At 35.2% G+C, this 19,232-nt stretch overlaps 1 protein-coding gene across 16 annotated transcripts in view; it reads right to left on the bottom strand.

Annotated features, from left to right (window-relative positions):
- caskin2 (CASK interacting protein 2) overlaps nucleotides 1-19,232 on the bottom strand; it is an 86,561-nt gene that overhangs the window by 16,405 nt on the left and 50,924 nt on the right. For 4 of the 16 annotated variants that reach the window (XR_012387989.1, XM_009306713.5, XM_009306714.5 and 1 more), the window contains 6 exons: nucleotides 18,597-18,691; nucleotides 14,597-14,714; nucleotides 8,909-9,079; nucleotides 6,635-6,706; nucleotides 5,842-5,978; nucleotides 3,507-3,576 (listed from right to left, as the gene is read on the bottom strand). Coding sequence is in view for 15 of the 16 variants with exons in the window: in XM_009306713.5 (XP_009304988.1) it covers nucleotides 3,507-3,576; nucleotides 5,842-5,978; nucleotides 6,635-6,706; nucleotides 8,909-9,079; nucleotides 14,597-14,714; nucleotides 18,597-18,691 (663 nt within the window). In the remaining variant the exon portion in view is untranslated. Of the gene's footprint in view, nucleotides 1-128; nucleotides 1,672-3,506; nucleotides 3,577-5,841; nucleotides 5,979-6,634; nucleotides 6,707-8,908; nucleotides 9,080-14,596; nucleotides 14,715-18,596; nucleotides 18,692-19,232 lie in introns of those variants that run through there. The other 12 variants (XM_073918422.1, XM_073918425.1, XM_073918424.1 and 9 more) reach the window with 5 other exon arrangements.

The raw sequence follows: 19,232 nt of genomic DNA, 5'->3' as shown, positions 1-19,232 counted from the left end.
ATCATATAATGACAACTCAATAGCTTGTAACAAGGCATAAAGATGCACTAAAGCCAATGTCCTCTTTTAAAAAAAAAATGTCAGCAGTGAAAATGACATGCATGTAAAAAAGCCTCTATTTAACTCACCTCCATAAAATAAGCTGATTTCAGCAAAGTTTCTTGATCTCATGCTTATTTTTAGATCCTCTTCAAGCATAAATCCCTACAAATTGTGTGTCCATGTCATTGATAATCTTTTCTTCCTCTCAAATTCTCCTCTTTTCCTTGCCATTTCTTACTTGCATACAGTTTTGCCTCTGTCATTGTGTCCTGCCCTCCTAGTGAAATCTGACACTGCACAGTATCTTTCTTCACAGACAAAAATGAGCTGGGATTTTAAGCTCTTTATTGTGATCTAGTGGAGCATGTTCTTTTAAAAATGCAATAGATCAACGAATCAAACAGCTTAAGGGGGATCTGAGGTGACATATTTCTATTTCTAGTCACTGAATATGTCTTTTTCATGGACAAGACAACACGTGGAAGATCCCAAGGATATGACATTTTGTAAGAGTTGGCTAGAGAACACTGCTAATGTTTCTTTACATTTAGTGCAACTTTCAATTGTCTTTAAACAATTACTGTTGATCTAATTGTATACATTCATATTCTAATACATATATACATTCACTGGCCACTTTAATAGGTACATCTGACCAACAGCTCTTTAACGCAAGTGTAAAACCATCCACATGGCAGCAACTGAATGTATGTAGGTAGAAGCTTTGATCAGGAATGATCTGTTGAAGATTAAACTGAGCATCAGAATCAGGAAAAAAGTTGACTCAAGTAACTTTGAAAGGGACCATAGTGCACTGATTCAATAAGATGCATTGTTACCCAGTATCTACATAGTAGGTATGTGGCTTATGTCATTAAAAAAAAAAATATCTAAAAAATGACTTTGTGCTAATTTACACACATGCACACAACACACACACACAAAGTATGCTGTGGTCTAAAATAAATGTGTGCAAAACAATAATACTTAATTTTTCAAAAAGTAATCTACCAACTGGGTAGATGCCTTGTTAAATGTTCTTCAAGGTGACATGAATAAATGTGCAATCCATATATCCTGCATTTTGAGCTCTGATGTGCTGTGAAAAGGTGGTTGGCTGAGAAATGCTACCAGAAGCCAGATGTAAAGTGACATGCCACATGTTTTAAATTTCTAAGCATTGTTTTCTAGAAGTGAATGCACACTAGGGATGTCTAGATCCGATCCCAAGATTGGAAATTGGGCCCGATAGGTTTTAGGTTTCAAAAATAGGTTTCAGACTCGATCGGAATCGGACGTTACCTCCTGATCAAAACTCGAACATATATGTATATATGTATTCTCATTATTTTATAACACATCTATAGTCAGGCATTGGCACAGAGTTGGACCTCTTGGCTTCACACAGAAACAGCAATGCGTGCGGCATGACATCACTTTGTTGCAGAGACGCTATTGGTTAAAATCCAGCCAAGTAGAACACATAAGCAGCTTGAAGCAGAAAGCACAAGTATGTCTGTGGCCTGGAGGTATTATAAAGTTGATGAGGACAACATTGCCATAGCAAAAGGTGGAAAGGAAAAAGGTGGAAAGGAAAAGGCTACATTTAACACAACAAACCTGATTAGGCACTTCAAAAAAAAAAAAAAAAAACTTGACACAATACAGTGAATTTACCCAGGCAACCCAACCAAAGATGAGTCACCTCACACAGCAGGAGAGTTTGAAAAAGACAGAAAATGCCCAATAACAGCGAAAACGCACGAGACATCCCAGCCAAGATAGCACAAATGATCTCAATAATTGACCTGCCATTTGCCTTTGTAGAGAACCCTGGATTTCTTATGCTTATGGGGCATGTAAAAAATATTTTATTTATTAATTGATTGTTCAAGCTACGCCACAGAAGTGTTTTGCTTGTTAACAGAGTTGTTGAAAGTTAAAATAATGGGAATTAAATAAAAAAAATAAAATAAAGGAACATTCTGGATCTGTTTTTTCTATTTTCTTTTTTTTATGTATTATAGAAGTATCAAATCAGGTTCCAGTATCGGTAGATACTCAAAATCAACTGACTCATGGGCAAAAAATCTGATCGGGACAACCCTAATGCACATGGTGCCATGAGAAAACTATGTAAAAAAGTGGTGCAGTGCGGTCTCCATGGCTCAAAATAAGAATCCCACATAGAGAGTAAATTTAATATAAGCTTAGATAATCTTAAAAATAAGGGAAAAAATTATCATTGTTGTATTCTCACTAGAAAATGTTGTGGCCAATCCAACGCAGCTTATGAAGTGTGTTTTAATGGACCCATTTGCAATATTACAGTCTGTGTTTTATTCTAATTGGTCTGTTTTTTTTTACCAAGAACTTACCCTGAAGTATTTCATAAGAAAGAGGAAACAATGGTGTTTGAGGGTCAGGCCATAACATTTCCACATACTGAACTATTATTATATTATATATTATATTATTCAGCTATGCCTTGGTATTGTCTTTCCGGATTTTCATTATTTGCCACCTTTAAACATTGTATTTATTGTTTGTGTCAGACAGGCTGGTATGAGTATTTCAGAAACAGCTGATTTACTGGAATTTTCACACAACAATGTCTAGGGTTTAAAGAAAATAATCCAAGAAAAAAATATCTAGTGAGCAGCAGTTCTGTGGGAGAAAATGCCTTGTTAACACTCAAGGTCAAAAAATAGCCAGACTAGTTTGAGCTGATAAAAACACAACAGTGACTCACAAAAGCACTTGTTACAGTGGAGGGCTGTACACAACAACTTGAAAGCAGATGAACTTCAGTTGAAGAGGTGGCACTCCTGTCAGCTAAAAACCACAAACTGAAGCTACAATAAACACAGGATCACCAAAACTGGACAAAAATTGGAAAAAGTTTGCCTGTTCTGATGAGTCTAGGTTTCTGCTGTATTATTCAGATTGTAGGGGCAAAAACAACACAAAAGCATTAATACATCTGGTGTTGTATCATCATTTCAGGCAGTTGCTGTTGGTGTAATAGTGTGGGCGATATTTTCTGAACATTATTTAACATGCCACAGATGACCATGTTCCTCTCCTGTGACCTAGTGGATCTATCTTGTGATGGCAGCTTACTACCAGCAGAACAAAAAACACTCTCCAATCTTCTCAAATGGGTTTCTTGAACATGATAATGTCTATGATGACTTTAATAACTTGAAATGTAAATGTAATGAAACAGGAGACTGGCATCATGGATGTGCAGCTAACAAATATGCTAAATTGTTGAATCAATGCTCAAAGAATGAAGGTGTTTCTGACAGCATAAGGGAATACATGCAAAGTATATCTAATAAAGTTGCCAATAGTGACATGTATCTTTTTCAAACAAGAATTTTTTTTTTTTTTTTTTATGAGCTGAGTTGTTATTCTTCAACAGAGCAAGCAGGAACAGCAGATCTGAAGACAGTGCTAACCTGAATGAGGGTCCATGTGTTTTGTAGGATCCTGGTTCTGTTCCAGCAGTTCTCCAGCAGAGGGAGGCATCTGAATAGAAGAAAACCACAGTACTGTGTCAAGTTTAACTCAACAGCTGTCTGGCAGAAATAGCTCTGAGAGATGTCTACTGAAAGACTCCACACAGAGAGTCTAATTACTACACATGCATATTCATTATTATCAGCAAGAACATAAATGAATGTCTCTTTCATTTCAAATTTAAGGCCCTCTGTTATAAATGCTTACACTCAGTCATTGAGAATATTGGGTTGAGTCTCAGCATGAGATCAACATTAGGGGTTCTATGGTGGTTTAAATGCAATACATGCTGTGGTATGAGTAATCGTATTCAGCTGCATGTAAAATTTACTGTGTTATGTAATAAGGTGGCAATACCATTGATGGTGAGTTACTGTTTGTTTACGTTAATATGCTGAGCAAAATCCTTTTTACAAGACCAAATAAAAATCTATAAAAAATGTGAGTAGTCAATAGTTTTATGATGCAAAGACGCATCGAATGAATCATTAATTGAGATAAATACATCTGTAATGTTCTTTACATCAAAGATAAATTACATTTCTAAAAAAATATATATATATATATATATATATATATATATATGTCCAAATTTACATTTAGAATTTTGTATAAATCCCTACAACTTTAATTATATTTAGTAATTAGATGGTAAATGAAATATGATATGATAATATCATATGTATACATTTTCCACCTCACCTGATTTATATCCCCGCATTACCTTGTTAAATAATAACCCAAGTATTGACAGAACGCTTCAATTAAGTGTTATTACAAGACCAACACAGACGCATAAATGCTTACAACACCTCAGCTACTGTACGTGCAGGAGATGCGCAGTGGAGTATGGTGATCTCTCAATGCATAATAATTGTATAAGTAGTATCACACTTATTATACACGTATGTGCTGTTCAGGATGTTTTCATTCACTCTGGGGTTATTTTGAGTCTTACATTGGCCACAACTTTCTCTGGGTTTCAGCAAATGGAATGATTTTTGGTGACAAAAATTATTTTGACATTTTGAGAAAATGCTTTGAAAGTTTTCAAAAATTGTACACTACATCCTGGGGAAATTTACTACACTTTATTTATGCTTGTGGCTAATTTTGTCCGCTATGACAGTGGTTCCCAAACTGGGGGTCAGGACCTCTTGGGGGAGGGTCACAGAACAATGACAGGGGGTGATTTCTAAAAGTCAAATAAATGTTATTAAACTTATAATTAACCATATTTTTACCATAACCCACAGAATATAAAAATAGTACTTTTTAGTAGTAACGATTGGTTTGTTTAAATTAGATAGAAACACAGCAATAGTGTCAGCTGCAGCATAATGATTTTATAGCACCGGGTTAAACTTTCTGACAGCTTTATGGCAACCAAAGACATCAAAAATAAATACAGGCCACAACTGAACACTAAGAATGATGTCTGAGGGGCAATCTCCAAAATTAAACCAAGAATAGACTTGTGCTGGAAACATTGTGCCCAGCAGTTTCATTAGGTGACATTAATATTAAATTAAACAAATTAATAAATGACTATAAAATTGACATGGTTTTTAGACTGTTGCATATTTTTGTGTTTATTTAGGCCTATTGTTGTGTGAGCAATGTTTGTATATTTAGAACCACCTCCGAGGAATTTGGGGATTGCGAGTCAGTGGCATTGTTATTTTAGGCGTCACGGGCTGAAAAGTTTGGGAACCCCTGCTCTATGGCACCATACAATTAGACATTCTTGATTGTTGCTGGTTTTCTCAGTTGGGAAAAGGTAAAATGCGTTATTTTTTACTGTTGATCATCAGTTGCAGTGCAAAAAAGCTTAGTTTTTGGCTTAAAATTATATGGTTATATGTAGTGTGTGTGCATGTAAGTGTGTGAGAGAGAAAAAAAGCAGCTCAGCTCTCAGAACATGCTAAACATGTTAAATGTTTTTATTCACGTACACTGTAGTCTGCTGTTTAACTTCATAGTACTCCATATAAAAGTCAAAAACTTTTTTGCACAGGCCTAATAGGTTAATGGTGCCAACCGATGTTTGACAGCAGAAATTACAAATTTTCCCACTTCCCAATAGGGAAAAAACAATAATGCATGATTAGTGGTGTCATAGCTTTGCAGTCAAAAAATACATTATAATGGAAGCCATTAGGGCAAAAACAGCCACAAACATAACAAAAGGGTAATCAATTTAAACAGTACACAAGGGTTAAGTATTATTTGGGCTTCATTGCATGCACTGGATGTTGTGACACTGAAGCCCACCTTGCTGTTGTCCTGGACAGCAGAAGGTGACTGATAGGGTCCATTATTTGGAAAGTTTCCCTCTGTGCTCTGTCCACTGCCAGCACTGCGACTGCTGCCCATGCTGCCTGCACTTCCAATGCTGTTCCTGTCACCTGCTGAAAGAAAGAGGAGCAAAACAAAGGCGGAATAACATGAACAGGTGAAGAGATTTTGTTTCCTATAAACCTCTGCTTTACTGCAGGATTGAGCAACAAATAAGGGCTTTTTTTTTGCAACTATGACTTTCAAATTAGAGATCTCATTGGTCCGCTTAGATTTAGAAACCCAAACCAAATATTTCTACTCCAAAAAAGCCTTGAAAATGGGTTAAAATTGACATATGCTAAAGCCTTGTTCTCAGTAATTGTCATTTTTGCACTGGATGGACCCAAAAAGACCCAAACTTATAAAAATGACTCTGGGTCAGATCTTGGGACCCAAGTAGACCTCTGAATACTCTAGCAAGATCTACTGTATGTAGACAAAGGGAACAAAAGCAGTCTACTGTAGAAAATAGAAAACATAAAGGGAATACAAGCACTGAGCAGGACGGGCAGAAATAACGGACAGTGAATGGCAAGCTGATGGTAGTCTGACAAACATGGAACAAATAAAGCCTAAGGGGACAGGAACCCAGTGAAATAGCTGGGAAAACCTCAACTTGAGAATGTGTGTCATTGGTTTACAGACTTTGGGATCATCGGATGAACATGGGGATCGCAGAAAACGATTTGGGGACATAAGGAGGCCTGGGGAAATGGGCAAATCTTACCATTGAGAGAGGTCCTGAGGACCCAAATATCCTCTGGTTTACACAGGGCACTGGGACTGTCGGGAAGTGCACCTAACAAACACAAACACTTTATAGGGCCAGAGGGGGGAGTCTTAAGGCTGTGATACATCAAACCGACATCAAAGAAGCTGAAAAAAGCAGAACCTTGTAACACACACATCTGCTCTAAACAGTAGCTTTTGAAGACACTGCAAACTACAACCAACTCGTGAGAGGAAATAATTGTTTGTATCAGCTTGTGGCAGTTGCTTGTGACATTCATCAAAAATGGGTAAAAGACACTATAACAATGGATAAACAAACCCAGAAGTTTCCTTGCTCACTTTCTTCAATCGGCACAACCATGTCATTATGAAACTTTTAAAGTAATGTTGAAGTAAAGGCCAACAAATACTGCACTAACATACTGTATGTTTACCAACAGCAACAGACACAGTTCAAATCTGTGTAACCCATCAGTGTTTGTTGGGACGGGCTTGTGCTCATTTTCAGCAGCAGTGTATATTGTTAATAACGACAACCTAACATTGTTGAAAACCTTTTTTCCAAGAATAAGATGAGACAAAGAGAGGAGAACAAGAATATCATTAGATACTAACAGTGATTATGTCAGAATACAATATCATTGACAGAGTTGAGTGTAACGCATTCCTAAGTAACGCATTACTGTATTCTAATTACATTTTGGGGAAATGTAGTAATGTAACATTACATCTTAAATTTGTGCAATTAGATTACAGTTACTAAGTCAATGCAATTGCGTTACCTACGTTACAAATTTAGTTTTTAAAAGAAAATAATACTTCTTTTTAAATAACGTTTTCCACTGCAACGTCAGTTAACAAGCATGCGATTTTAAATTGCTGGAGAACATAAGCTAACATTATTGCTGTCGAGAGTGGTTGCTTCTTGTGGAAATACAAACATTTCTTTGACTTCATTGAGCAAAGAAACAAAACTATTGCTGTGAAATGCAGTCACTGTCCAGTCTCTAAAGAACTTTTGATGGCTTTAACTCGACCAGCAACTTGTTCAAGCACTTCTACGATTCTACAACAACACTCATCACCGAGGACATCGGCGCCCAAGAACACAGCAGCCCAACTCAGCCTAAACAGGCTACATTGAATTTTTGAGCAGGATCGGGAGAAAAGGTATCTTCTGATTGTGAAGAGAAGCGTAGCTGCTTATGGGATTGTACACATATAGCATTTTTGCTCGTACAAGTTGGTTATTTCCAATGAAAGCATGCGGCTTGCACCCACAAACTTTTGAGCTACAAAAAAAAAAACATGCTTGAACAAGTGAATGCTGAGAGAATTTTGGGTGAACTCGTTAAGTCTTTTGAATATGTCAAGCTGCTGTGATCAACTCATTGTAATGTTTCTCAGTGAATATTCAATTACTGAAAGAGCTGCAGTTTATTTTATATTTCTATAGGTATATTTTATAGTATGAAGTAACAAAGTAATTAGTAATCGGATTACTTTTTACATGAATTAGCAATGTAATCAGATTATAATTTTCCAGTAGTCATAAATTTGTAATCTATTACCTTTTTAATGTAGCTTACACAACACTGATTATTGATGATCAGTAACTAAAATGTAGTTAAAAGATTTTTTTTTTTAAATGTTATAATTTGCTAAACTGCTGCTTGTACAGTTCAGTAATTAAATGAGCAGATCAGAGTGAGCATTCATAGTCTTCAATCACGTATTAATGGTGCAGAAGACATGTCAAATTCAGTTTGTTTAAAGCCATAGGCAAAAACACAAGTTTCATCCTTATTTTCGTTCATAGAATCTACCCTGATTGTGTTTAATCTGGGTTTGTCAGGAAGTGTCATACTATAATGCCAATAAGTAATCTGCCAATAATTAGCCAGCAAGTATAACAGCCAATAAGCATCACCAACTGCCCAGCTCTGATTCAATATGTTCAAACTGCCACCAATGGTGTCCAATCAGTGCTGACTGTGTGAAACAAACTGCAAAAACTATGCGAAAGATGCTCAGCGATGCCCAACATTGGTAGACAACTATTGGGTTTGTGTGTCACAGCCTTTCAGGACCAGTGCAGAAGAAAAGCTTTCTTGGGAACTTGGGAAAACATATCTATATGCAGCTACCATAGGTTAAAGAGCCGTTGTTCAGATGCTCACAGACTTTTTGCTTTCACAGATGAACTTGAATGGACTTTTTGTGGAGTGTGTATTTGAATTCATCTCTACAAATTCAATTCACACACTACCTGAGTGCTGATCCAGGCTGTTGTGGTGAGTCACGGTAGGATGAGTGGATGAGTATAAGGTGTAGGAGTCATCAGTGTGAGAGGTGTGATGAGAATTGTGTGAGGGCAGGGCTCTGGACAGTATGTGATGTCTCTGGACGGGCAGTGAGGCCTGTCGGGAGAGACCGCCCCCTATTGACACAACATGGAAACAGATGAGGCACAATAAAAACAAATGAAACATCCTTGAAAAAGATGAAAAGATGCTTCAAATAACCCTTTACGCACTACATATTTTTTATATTGATACAGATTAAAATATTTTTTAAAGTGATAAAAATTCAACGGTCTTGTAATAAACCACTAGGACCCTCCAGGTTTGTTTCCAATGAGTATTTTAGTAAGTTTCCTATAAAGGGTTAAAGATGCTCTAAATAAAACAAATAATATGGACAAACAACTGTTTGTAAAAGTTTGGGCTCATCAGGATTATTAATTGTATTCAGCAAGGATGCATTCAATTAGAAAAAGTAATATTTTCATATGAATTTTATTTTTTTTATAAAGAAATGCTGTTAATTGTAACTTACTATTAATCAAATATATTATGCAACACAAATTAAAGGTGCAGTAGGTGATCAGCCTAAACGCTAACCGGTGAGCATAATATCTTTGCAACACAATCCCTGCCCTGCGATCCAAAGCCACGCCTCCTGAAATCGTAAAAGCGCACATTAAAAATGGCAGAAAAAATCATTTTGAATGTAAAACTTCAGCTCAGTAAAGCAGGCTTGGCAGAATAGTGCTATTTACTTATGTTTTGTTGTTAAACTAAATAAAAGTCTACATTACTGATGCTATAAAAGGTCCCTTATGAAATTCAAAATAGTCACATCAATCGTTTGCTGGAAGATTTCAGTGGCTGAACAAAACTTTTGTGCATATAACCTTTTGGTAAAACAATACAATCTACATACGATTTGTGTGACTAAAATATTTCAAACATAATATTACCGGTCTAAAAAAAAAAAATACTTCAGCCACGGTGTCATCCTTTCTCCAGCGTGCAAAAGTAACTCCAATAATGATTCAGGATTTTAAAAAGTTTTGATTGAGCATTTGTTTTGCTCTCTTTCGTGTAGAGGTGAACGTACATGTACAGTACGAGCAATTGGCGGATCTGCGTGAACGGCTTCAGATGTACATATCTACATTTGTTGACAGACAGTTTGGGCTTCTTATCAGCATTATAGGAATTGTGGTACTGACAAAATTTAATTGGATGAACATTTTTAAGTCTTATAGCTTACCCAGAATATAAAAATACAAACAAATACATTTAGATCATTTACTTTAATAAATACTATTGAAATGTGTAGAGATTTTCAACTAGCACAGTTTCTGAAGACAATCGTCTACTGCACCTTTAAGTTTTCAGCATGAATAAGATTTTTTTATATCATCAAAAGCATTTGATTGACACGGATAAATAAAATAAAATTATATATATATATATATATATATATATATATATATATATATATATTTTTTTTTTTTTTTTTCAATATGAAACCCATAATATGGGCAATTTAAATGATTCATAAGCATTTATTAGAAATTACTATTTCACGGATTACCATTTTTATATAAAATACAGAGCATAATTAAGTACACCCCATTTGAAAATGAATATGTATTTTGGTGCATTTAAACAACAGATTTATTAAACAGATGCATTTGTTAAAATAATATTTTAGTCACCAAGCATATTTAGAAATTGAAAGATAATTAAATTCAAGCAAAATATTGCGAAAAGAAATTACAATGTAAACATTTTCAACAAAAATGTTCTACTAAATTTTCTTGATTTTTCCTCATTCAAATTTGTATTTAATTTTTTTTCTATAACATATAAATTTGGTTGTCCTAGTTTTTGGACTGTTATCGCAAGTTATTTTGTTAGATAAGCTCCAGATTTGGCTTCAGTACTGACTAATTTATTGTATAAGCACAAATACAATATAGTATAGCTTCCTATTAAAAATGTGAATTCAAAAGAGAGATTTGTCAGGGGTGTACTTATATATGCTGAGCACTGTATATGTAGCCTAGGTGAGCATAGTGAAAGCATTTAAAAATCTTACCCAAACTTTTAAAGGGTTGTGAAAATATTTTATTTTATTATTTATTAAATAAATAATAAAATTAAATGGTGGAAAAATAACACTGACCCCTTTAAACAGTTTTTAACACTCACCCATACATTAATTTAAAAATTCTGTCATCAATAACCCATTGTTTTTGTCCAATTGATGTAAATCAGTGTGACATTTTCAAAATACGACTGTATATTGCACAAAATAATAACAGGACACACAAAAGACAAAACATAGCATCTCCCCCTCCAATCATTACAAAACATGAGATGGACCTGCTGAGATTTTAGCATCCGGATAAGATAAACCAGGTGGGAGAAACACCCCAGCACAATAAGATAAGTGGTTGGGTTTTAATCTGGCTGTTTTGCCTCCATCATGTCCTCTTCAGCAGTACTGAGGCAGAAGCTTAGAGCAGAGGCTAATTTCATGCGAGCAGCAGGATGTTGACGCTGTGACACGACAGAGTGCTGAGTCTGCCGCTGAAAAAAAAAATACCAGACTCATTTCAAGGAAAGATTTTCTGCTCAGGCCCCAGAAATCTGAGGCCAGCTCCCTCTTTCATGAAAGCACAGGGCTCTAAAGCTGATCCGCCTGCCCCCAATATGTTCCTGTTAATCCCATTAGAGTGTGTGTCTGTGTGTGCCTTTATCAATAGACTACATGTCCGCATGTCTTCAAGAATTCATGAGAACTGCAATACTTCAAGAATGCATTATTTCGATATGCATACTGTGGGATAGAAACATCAGAGAACGGCACATTTCAAATCTGGGATTTAGATTCTATTTTAAACCTGTAAATAATGGAAAAGTTTTAGGATTTTAAAAGATTTAAAACAAATCAATATTAATAAAAATAGCTCTGTACTACTTCTTTTAAGGCATTTAGTAAAGTTGAGAACTTTGAAGCAAAAAGGTGACCCTTTTCTGGCAAAACATTACAGTCTGGTAACTTTAAATAAAGTATCAACTAAAAATGAGTAGTACATTTGTCAGATATTTATTAAACGTTGTTAAATGTAAGTTAATAAAAACACACCAGTTCCAATTATTAATCTAGGTCCATTTCATTTCAATATTGTAACTAAATGTAAAAAATAAACAATTTAAGATAAATACTTGATTTAAAATGCTGTCAGGTTTATGTTCCATTCTGTTAACTTTTATTTTGAAACTTTTGTTTCTGTTATCGTCTATTACCTTAGATTAGATTTTATTAGTTTAGAGTTTATTAGCTTATGTTTATATTTGTGTTTATTTCCATAGTTAGCCATTAGTTTCACCTGTGCCTAGTTTAAGTGCCTTTGTTCTTTGTTTTACAATATTTAGAGTCTTGTGTTTCAGTTGAATGTTGCCAGTTCTTGTTCAAGCATGCTGTGATTTGCATTATTACCCCAGTGACCTCCAGCATTTTTTGAGTGCCTTTGGATCATTAAAAATGACTAGAAATGGTTTGATACTGGCAATCTCTTTTATGCGTGCTTATGTAAATATCGATTCAAGTGAAAACCCGATATAGGAACTAAAACTCTAACCCTGAAGTGATACGTGCTGGCTGACAGTGACATCCAATGCATCCTTCAATAAAATTAACTGAAGGATGGAGGATGCTGTAATCAAAGCTATATTTTTGTTGTGAGTATCATGATAAAGGAGAAGAAATGTGTATCCGACAGAAAGGATGGTTGTGAGATTTACATTGCATGGTTCAAGTGACTCCATTCTGATTTTTGTGTCCCATGTGGCACAGATCGTATATGCCCTATGTACAGTACATATAAGCAGTCCCAAACCTAAAATTTCATACACAAGGACTAAAAGCTTTAATATCGTCATATTATATTTGCATGTTTCTAGTATAAACTAGCATACCATTAGCATAAAATAAGTATGAATTAGTATGTTTGTTAGTATGTTTCTAGTTTGAACCAGTATGTCATTAGTATGAGTTGCTAGTATGTCCAATATAAAGTCAATAGCAGTTTTTTACAATAGAAGTCTATGGAACAGTTGCTAGGGTGCTTTAAGTGGTTGCTAGGGTGTGGTTAGTAATTTGAAAGGTCATCAGTGATTGGCAGATTGGTAGTCTGAGTTAAATAAGCATAAGTCTGTATGAAAGTCTGGCGGAAAGTTATGATTTTCTCAAGCCACCATAAATATGATATATTGAATAATAAATATGATATATTGAATATATATATATATATATATATATATATATATATATATATATATATATATATACATATATATATATATACATATATATATATATATACATATATATATATATATATATATATATATATATATATATATATATATATATATATATATATATATATATATATATATATACACACACACACACACAYATATATATATATATATATATATATATATATATATATATATATATATATATATATATATATATATATATATATATATATACTGTATATACTGTATATATATACTGTATATACTGTGTGTATATATATATATATATATATATATATATATATATACTGTATATACTGTATGTATATATATATATATATATATATATATATATATATATATATATATATATATATATATATATATATTCTCTTTTATTTTCATTTTTTTTCTGAAATCTGAGCTTATTTTCAGTAGATTTACCAAAAGAATTATCTATATATATCCTATATTTAGATAATTAAAAAATCCTAAAATAGATCCCAGCTTCTGCTGCTTAAGGAAGGAAAAAATGAGTACTTCCACCAATCTCTGGTGCAAAAGCCCATAAAAGTTGAGACGTATACACCATAGCATAAACATCTAACAAAAATCGAACTTTTTTTGGTCAGTGCAGCAAATATGCAAACATTACTTATGTTATGTTGATATTATCAATTAAAATAATTAGAAAAAGTATCTTGTTTTAAAAATATAAAACTATTTTTATCCCGCAGAGGCATTGGTGGGCTACAACTGAATATACAGTTGAAGTCAGAATTATTAGCCCCCATTTATTTTTTTTCTCCAATTTTTGTTTAACGGAGAGAAAAAAATTTCAGCACATTTCTAAACATAATAATTAAAAAAACTTCTCTAATAACTGATTTATTTTATCTTTGCCATGACGACAGTAAATAATATTTCATTAAATATTTTTTAAGACACTTCTATTCAGCTTAAAGTGACATTTAAAAAGGCTTAACTAGGTTAATTAGGTTAACTAAGCAGGTAAGGGTAATTAGGCACATCATTATATAACTATGGTTTGTTCTGTAGACTATTGAAAAAAAAGTGTAGCTTAAAGGAGCTAATAATTGTCCTTAAAATGGTGTTTAAAAAATTAAAAACTGCTTTTATTCTAGCCGAAATAAAGCAAATAAGACTTTCTCCAGAAGAAAAAATATTATCAGACACACTGTGAAAATTTCCTTGCTCTATGGGAAAGTGGGAAATGAAGATAGGGAGAGCTACAGTAGCAGATGTCATCATAAAAACAGGTGATGGACCACATATTTGCGCTGACTTTGTAGTGATTTGCACTTGAATACCTGATCTGCGACTAATAACCTCCACAATGGAAGGAGGGAAGAATCCCACACGGTCAGTGCCCCTCTGACTGTCATGGATATGTCCTTTCCATCGTCCATCCATGTGTTGCTCCAAGACCTGAAGCACACCAATAGCATCACAGGGTATTGAGAATGAACAGCTCTTTAAATGACTAATAAGACTTTTTCTTTTGTGTGCAATCACTTTAAATTAATCATGATTTGACATGGCCATCTGCGTACCCTAAACTATTCAATGCTGAATGTCCTTTGTGTCAACTAGTTTTAAATAAGTCTTCTACCCTTTCCTAACCTTGTGGTCTAGCCTGTGATTGTTACCTCATTTGGCTGAACAATGCAGTAAATTAAGTCAGTTGACATTCCACACATGGCAGAGAAGCTTGTGCAGCAATGAAAGTCATTCCTACTGACTGACACGAAATTGTGTTCGAGTGTGAAGCTTGCCTGGAAAAAGACACTAAGAATAAATTTTCCGTTAACGTGCAACACCCGTTTTAGGAGTCAGAATATGCAAATTAGGCAATGCTTCTAACAGGCCCCTCTCACATGATTCCCATTGTGAAGCAAACTAAATAAATAAATGGACACCAAAAACTGATTATCGATTTTACACAGAAAAAAATAATTATGTTCTGTTTATCAAATGTTTCGTCCACCTTAGCATGTTTAGTGATGATTGATAGCTCACTGGTGCAATCTATCATAATTATTTTGAAATTATTGTCACAATCACCAGCGATCCAGGCTTGTAGATCACTGGTAAACATTCATTTTCACTCGGACTACAATCCTGTCACCATATGAACTACAAATCCTGTCATGCACCTCACTCAAACTGGTTCATCTTAGATTACACACACAGCTGAGAGCTGCTCAAGGACTGATTACTCAGAGTATATGGACTGCTCACTTTGTCACACACTTTGCTGAGTCTTATTGGTTTATACTCTGTATATCATGAAGCGTTAACCTGTCTTTCTGTGTTTGATTTTTGCTTTGTTTTCTATTTATTCATTCTTTGCAGGCTGTACTGACAACTTGCCTTCTACCTGACTTTGCCTTTTGGATTACCTGTATGTTCCTGTTTGCTCCTGTGTTCCACCATTGCCTGCCTGACTACTTCTAATAAAACTGCACGTAGATCCCCAGTTATTTACAACTCAACTACCTCAATTATTTACATTATAAATTTTATCCAAATTTTTGACATTACAGAATTATTTTAATTTAAAGATTAATTTTAGCTTTTACTTCATTTTAGCTTTGCGATTTTTGTTTTTAGTAGTTTTGTTTTTAGTGTGATTTTAGTAGTTTTCTCATTTTAGTAGTACTTAAACTGTTATTAGTTCTATTTACCTTTTACTTCTGGTGTTTGTTTAAAGGGCACCTATTTTACCCCTTTTTCAAGATTTAAGATGAGTCTTTTTTGTCTCCAGAATGTGGCTGTAAAGTTTCAGGTCAAAACACCCATCAGATAATTTATTATACCTTCTAGAAGTTAGTAATTTTCTGCTTTTAACACTATGTAGCTGTTTTTGTTGAGGGTGCTTTTAATGCTTGTTCTCCCCGTCCACTGTTCCCCCCTGCCTGTCAGAATGTGCCTCAATCTCCGCCTAGGTTGCTTCAGATAAACAGCACAGTGACAGGCATGAAAGAATCAGATCTCATGAAAAGTTTGTGAGAAATACTACAGTAAGAACCATCTCAATGATTATTTGATGCCTTTGTTGTGCATTTGCAATGATGTCATTACAAAGTTCACGCATGTACACAGACACACAACAGACACACAAACACAGTGTGCCCGTTTAACTTTGCACTGTTTTTGACAGAATGCACATTAATATCCACTGCTGTATGGAGATTCGTTATGTTAATGTACAAAATAAACCTGATTTAATGTCCACAAACCAGGATTGAAGCATCTTCTTTTACAATTATACTGACATGCGGCTGTTGTGATAAAGTAAAAACGGTAAAATCTATGTAATTCATTATAAACATGCACTGTTTTAAAAAAATTTTAACATTGTAAAACTCGATCTTGATTGCATTTGATGATGATTGATGATCACAGCAAGCTCAACAGATCTTTAAATCCCACTTGCTTTATGCACGTCCTGCCTTGTTAATAAGATTTTACGCATTACTATGAAGACATGTTAATGCGCGGCTGTCAATCAATTCGGTGGGCATGGAAATCACACACCTACATCGCGTTGCGGTCAGCCTCAAAATGGGAGGGATTTGAATCCTATTTTAACATCAGGAAATAAAAAAAAATAGATCATCTTTATATCACCCCAATATGAGTGTGGACACACTATACCAACACACAGTTCTGTCCAAACAGCTTACAGCTTCAAAAGATAAATTTCATCATAGGTGCCCTTTAAATAAATTAATACTCATTTCAGTACCCTGCTGAAAAATCCAGCTTAAACTAGCCTAGACCGGTTGGCTGGTTTTAGCCAGTTGACCAGCCTGGTTTTAGAGGGGTGTTGGCCATTTCCAGGCTGGTTTCCAGCCATTTCCAGCCTGGTCTCAGCTGGTCAGGCTGAAAAATGACCAGCTAAAACCAGCTTGACCAGCCTGGTTTAAGCTGGAAATAGCTGGTTTTGGCTGGGCTCCCAGCTTGGATAGGCTAGTCAAGCTGGTTTTAGCTGGTTATCTCCAAACCTGACCAGCTAAGACCAGTCTGGAAATGGCTGGAAACCAGCCTGGAAATGGCCAAAACCCCTCTAAAACCAGCCTGGTCGACCAGCTAAAACCAGCCAACCAGCCTAGGCTGGTTAAGGCTATTTTTTTCAGTAGGGAAGCTAAAGCAGCATTTCTATTTTAATTTCATCGTTATTTACATTTCTTAAAAAGTTTTAGAAACCCAGTTTACCAGAGCTTTTTTTAATGCCACATTCACATAACATTAGTCACACCAGGCAAACTGTGCTGAGATTCAAAATTTAATAATAGTTTACATTTAAAAAGTGTCTTTCGAGAAAGTGAGTGAGACGAACTCAATGCTAAATGCAGGCTTTCAGGCTTTTCAGTGTCGGCCCAACCTAGAAATTAGCAGGTTTTGTTCTGAAAAACAAACATGCTGTTAACTGAATTTGCCCCATGGTGCTTTGTTCTCAAAACCACTCTTTAAAGGTCCACATCTGTCCCGTAAGGGTGAATGGCAGTTCGTATTTTTACCTATTACAGAATGAATTATTGGGCAGCATGTTAATTTCCCCTTAATTCAACCCCCTAATTTTCCAATATTGCTGTAAGCGAACTAAAGTGCACCTGAGTGGAAATATCTTTCACAGCTAGTTTTAAAAAAAGTCTCTTATGTGCCTCTGCCACAAAAGCACAGCAGTCTTTTATGCTAGCAGAAATGGCCGCCTGAAGCTATCTAGACAGACAAGGTGTGAACAATAACATGGCATACGTGTGGCACTGAGCCTCAGGCAGCACTCAACAGTACACACAGCGAACAAGTCTTTCAGTGAGCGCAAAGCACACTCTAAGGAGAAACTAGGCTGAACACATGCTATCATAGCACAAACAACAAGCTACGGCTCATTCCAGCCAGACATCAAAAGCTGATTGGCCAGAACATGTTGCAGCATGCTAAAGTAATCTCTGTAGGGAACACCAAATTACCATTCACCACTTACTTTATTCTGTCTTATGAGTGGGACGTGATTATCATCAGTTAGAAATATGATAGAGTGTGCAATTCAGAGTGTTGTCTTGCATCTTAGTGAATATTGCTTTTAGCTCTACTCTTTTATTCACCAGCCTAAACATCTTTTGGTTTTGATGTTTCTGTGATTTATCAGAATATAGTTTAGTAAGCAACAATGCAGATCAACAGCATGCTGCCAATTATATAGGCCTATTGCATAACACACATTATACAGTATTAAATTAGGGCACCTCATGTGAAAAATAGTGGAGTGTTTGCTTGAAACGTAATTTCTTTTATGCCTACCGTGATTACATCTCCTGCTCGAATGTTGAGAGCAGTGGGGTCGTGGAGATTCCAGTAGTCCTTCAAAGCTCTCACCTGCAATGCTCCACTGGCGTCTAAAGGTCACCACCCAGAGCAATGAATGCATGAATGAGAGAGAAAGAAAAACTATTTGAAAATATGCATCAAGTCTTCTACTAGTCATTTAGGAGATCTTCGTATCGGTCAAAATGACCAAGCGTTCAAGACCCAAGTGGTGTTTGTTCGCAATAAAGAAGTGTAATAAGCAGAATTTAAAGATGAGTAATGTTTAAATACTCTGAAGCTCTTAGCACATCTCCTGAAACTTTAATGAGGAGCTGAACTGCTAAACTCTTCTCATCTTCAAACACAGCTCCTTCAGCCGTTTTAGTGCTCGTATCAAAGCTCGCACTTCAAAGACAACAAGCTGCTGGATTACAGGAGGGACGGTGAAAGGGTGCAGCTACTTAACACATCCAGACGTACGCCTAGACACAGACACATAAAGACATAAACAAAACTTTTAGTGAAATCTCCAGGCTGTCACTGCTGTGCCCCGGGACAGTAATGTTATGCAACTCCATAGCTTTATAACAAAGCTTATGAAAGCAGGTTCCCAGAAATGAGTACACAACA

This window comes from Danio rerio, chromosome 12, assembly GCF_049306965.1.
Source record: "Danio rerio strain Tuebingen ecotype United States chromosome 12, GRCz12tu, whole genome shotgun sequence".
Taxonomy (NCBI): Eukaryota; Metazoa; Chordata; class Actinopteri; order Cypriniformes; family Danionidae; genus Danio; species Danio rerio.
Note: the sequence above shows the minus strand (reverse complement) of the source record. Positions and strands in the feature narration are given on the sequence as shown.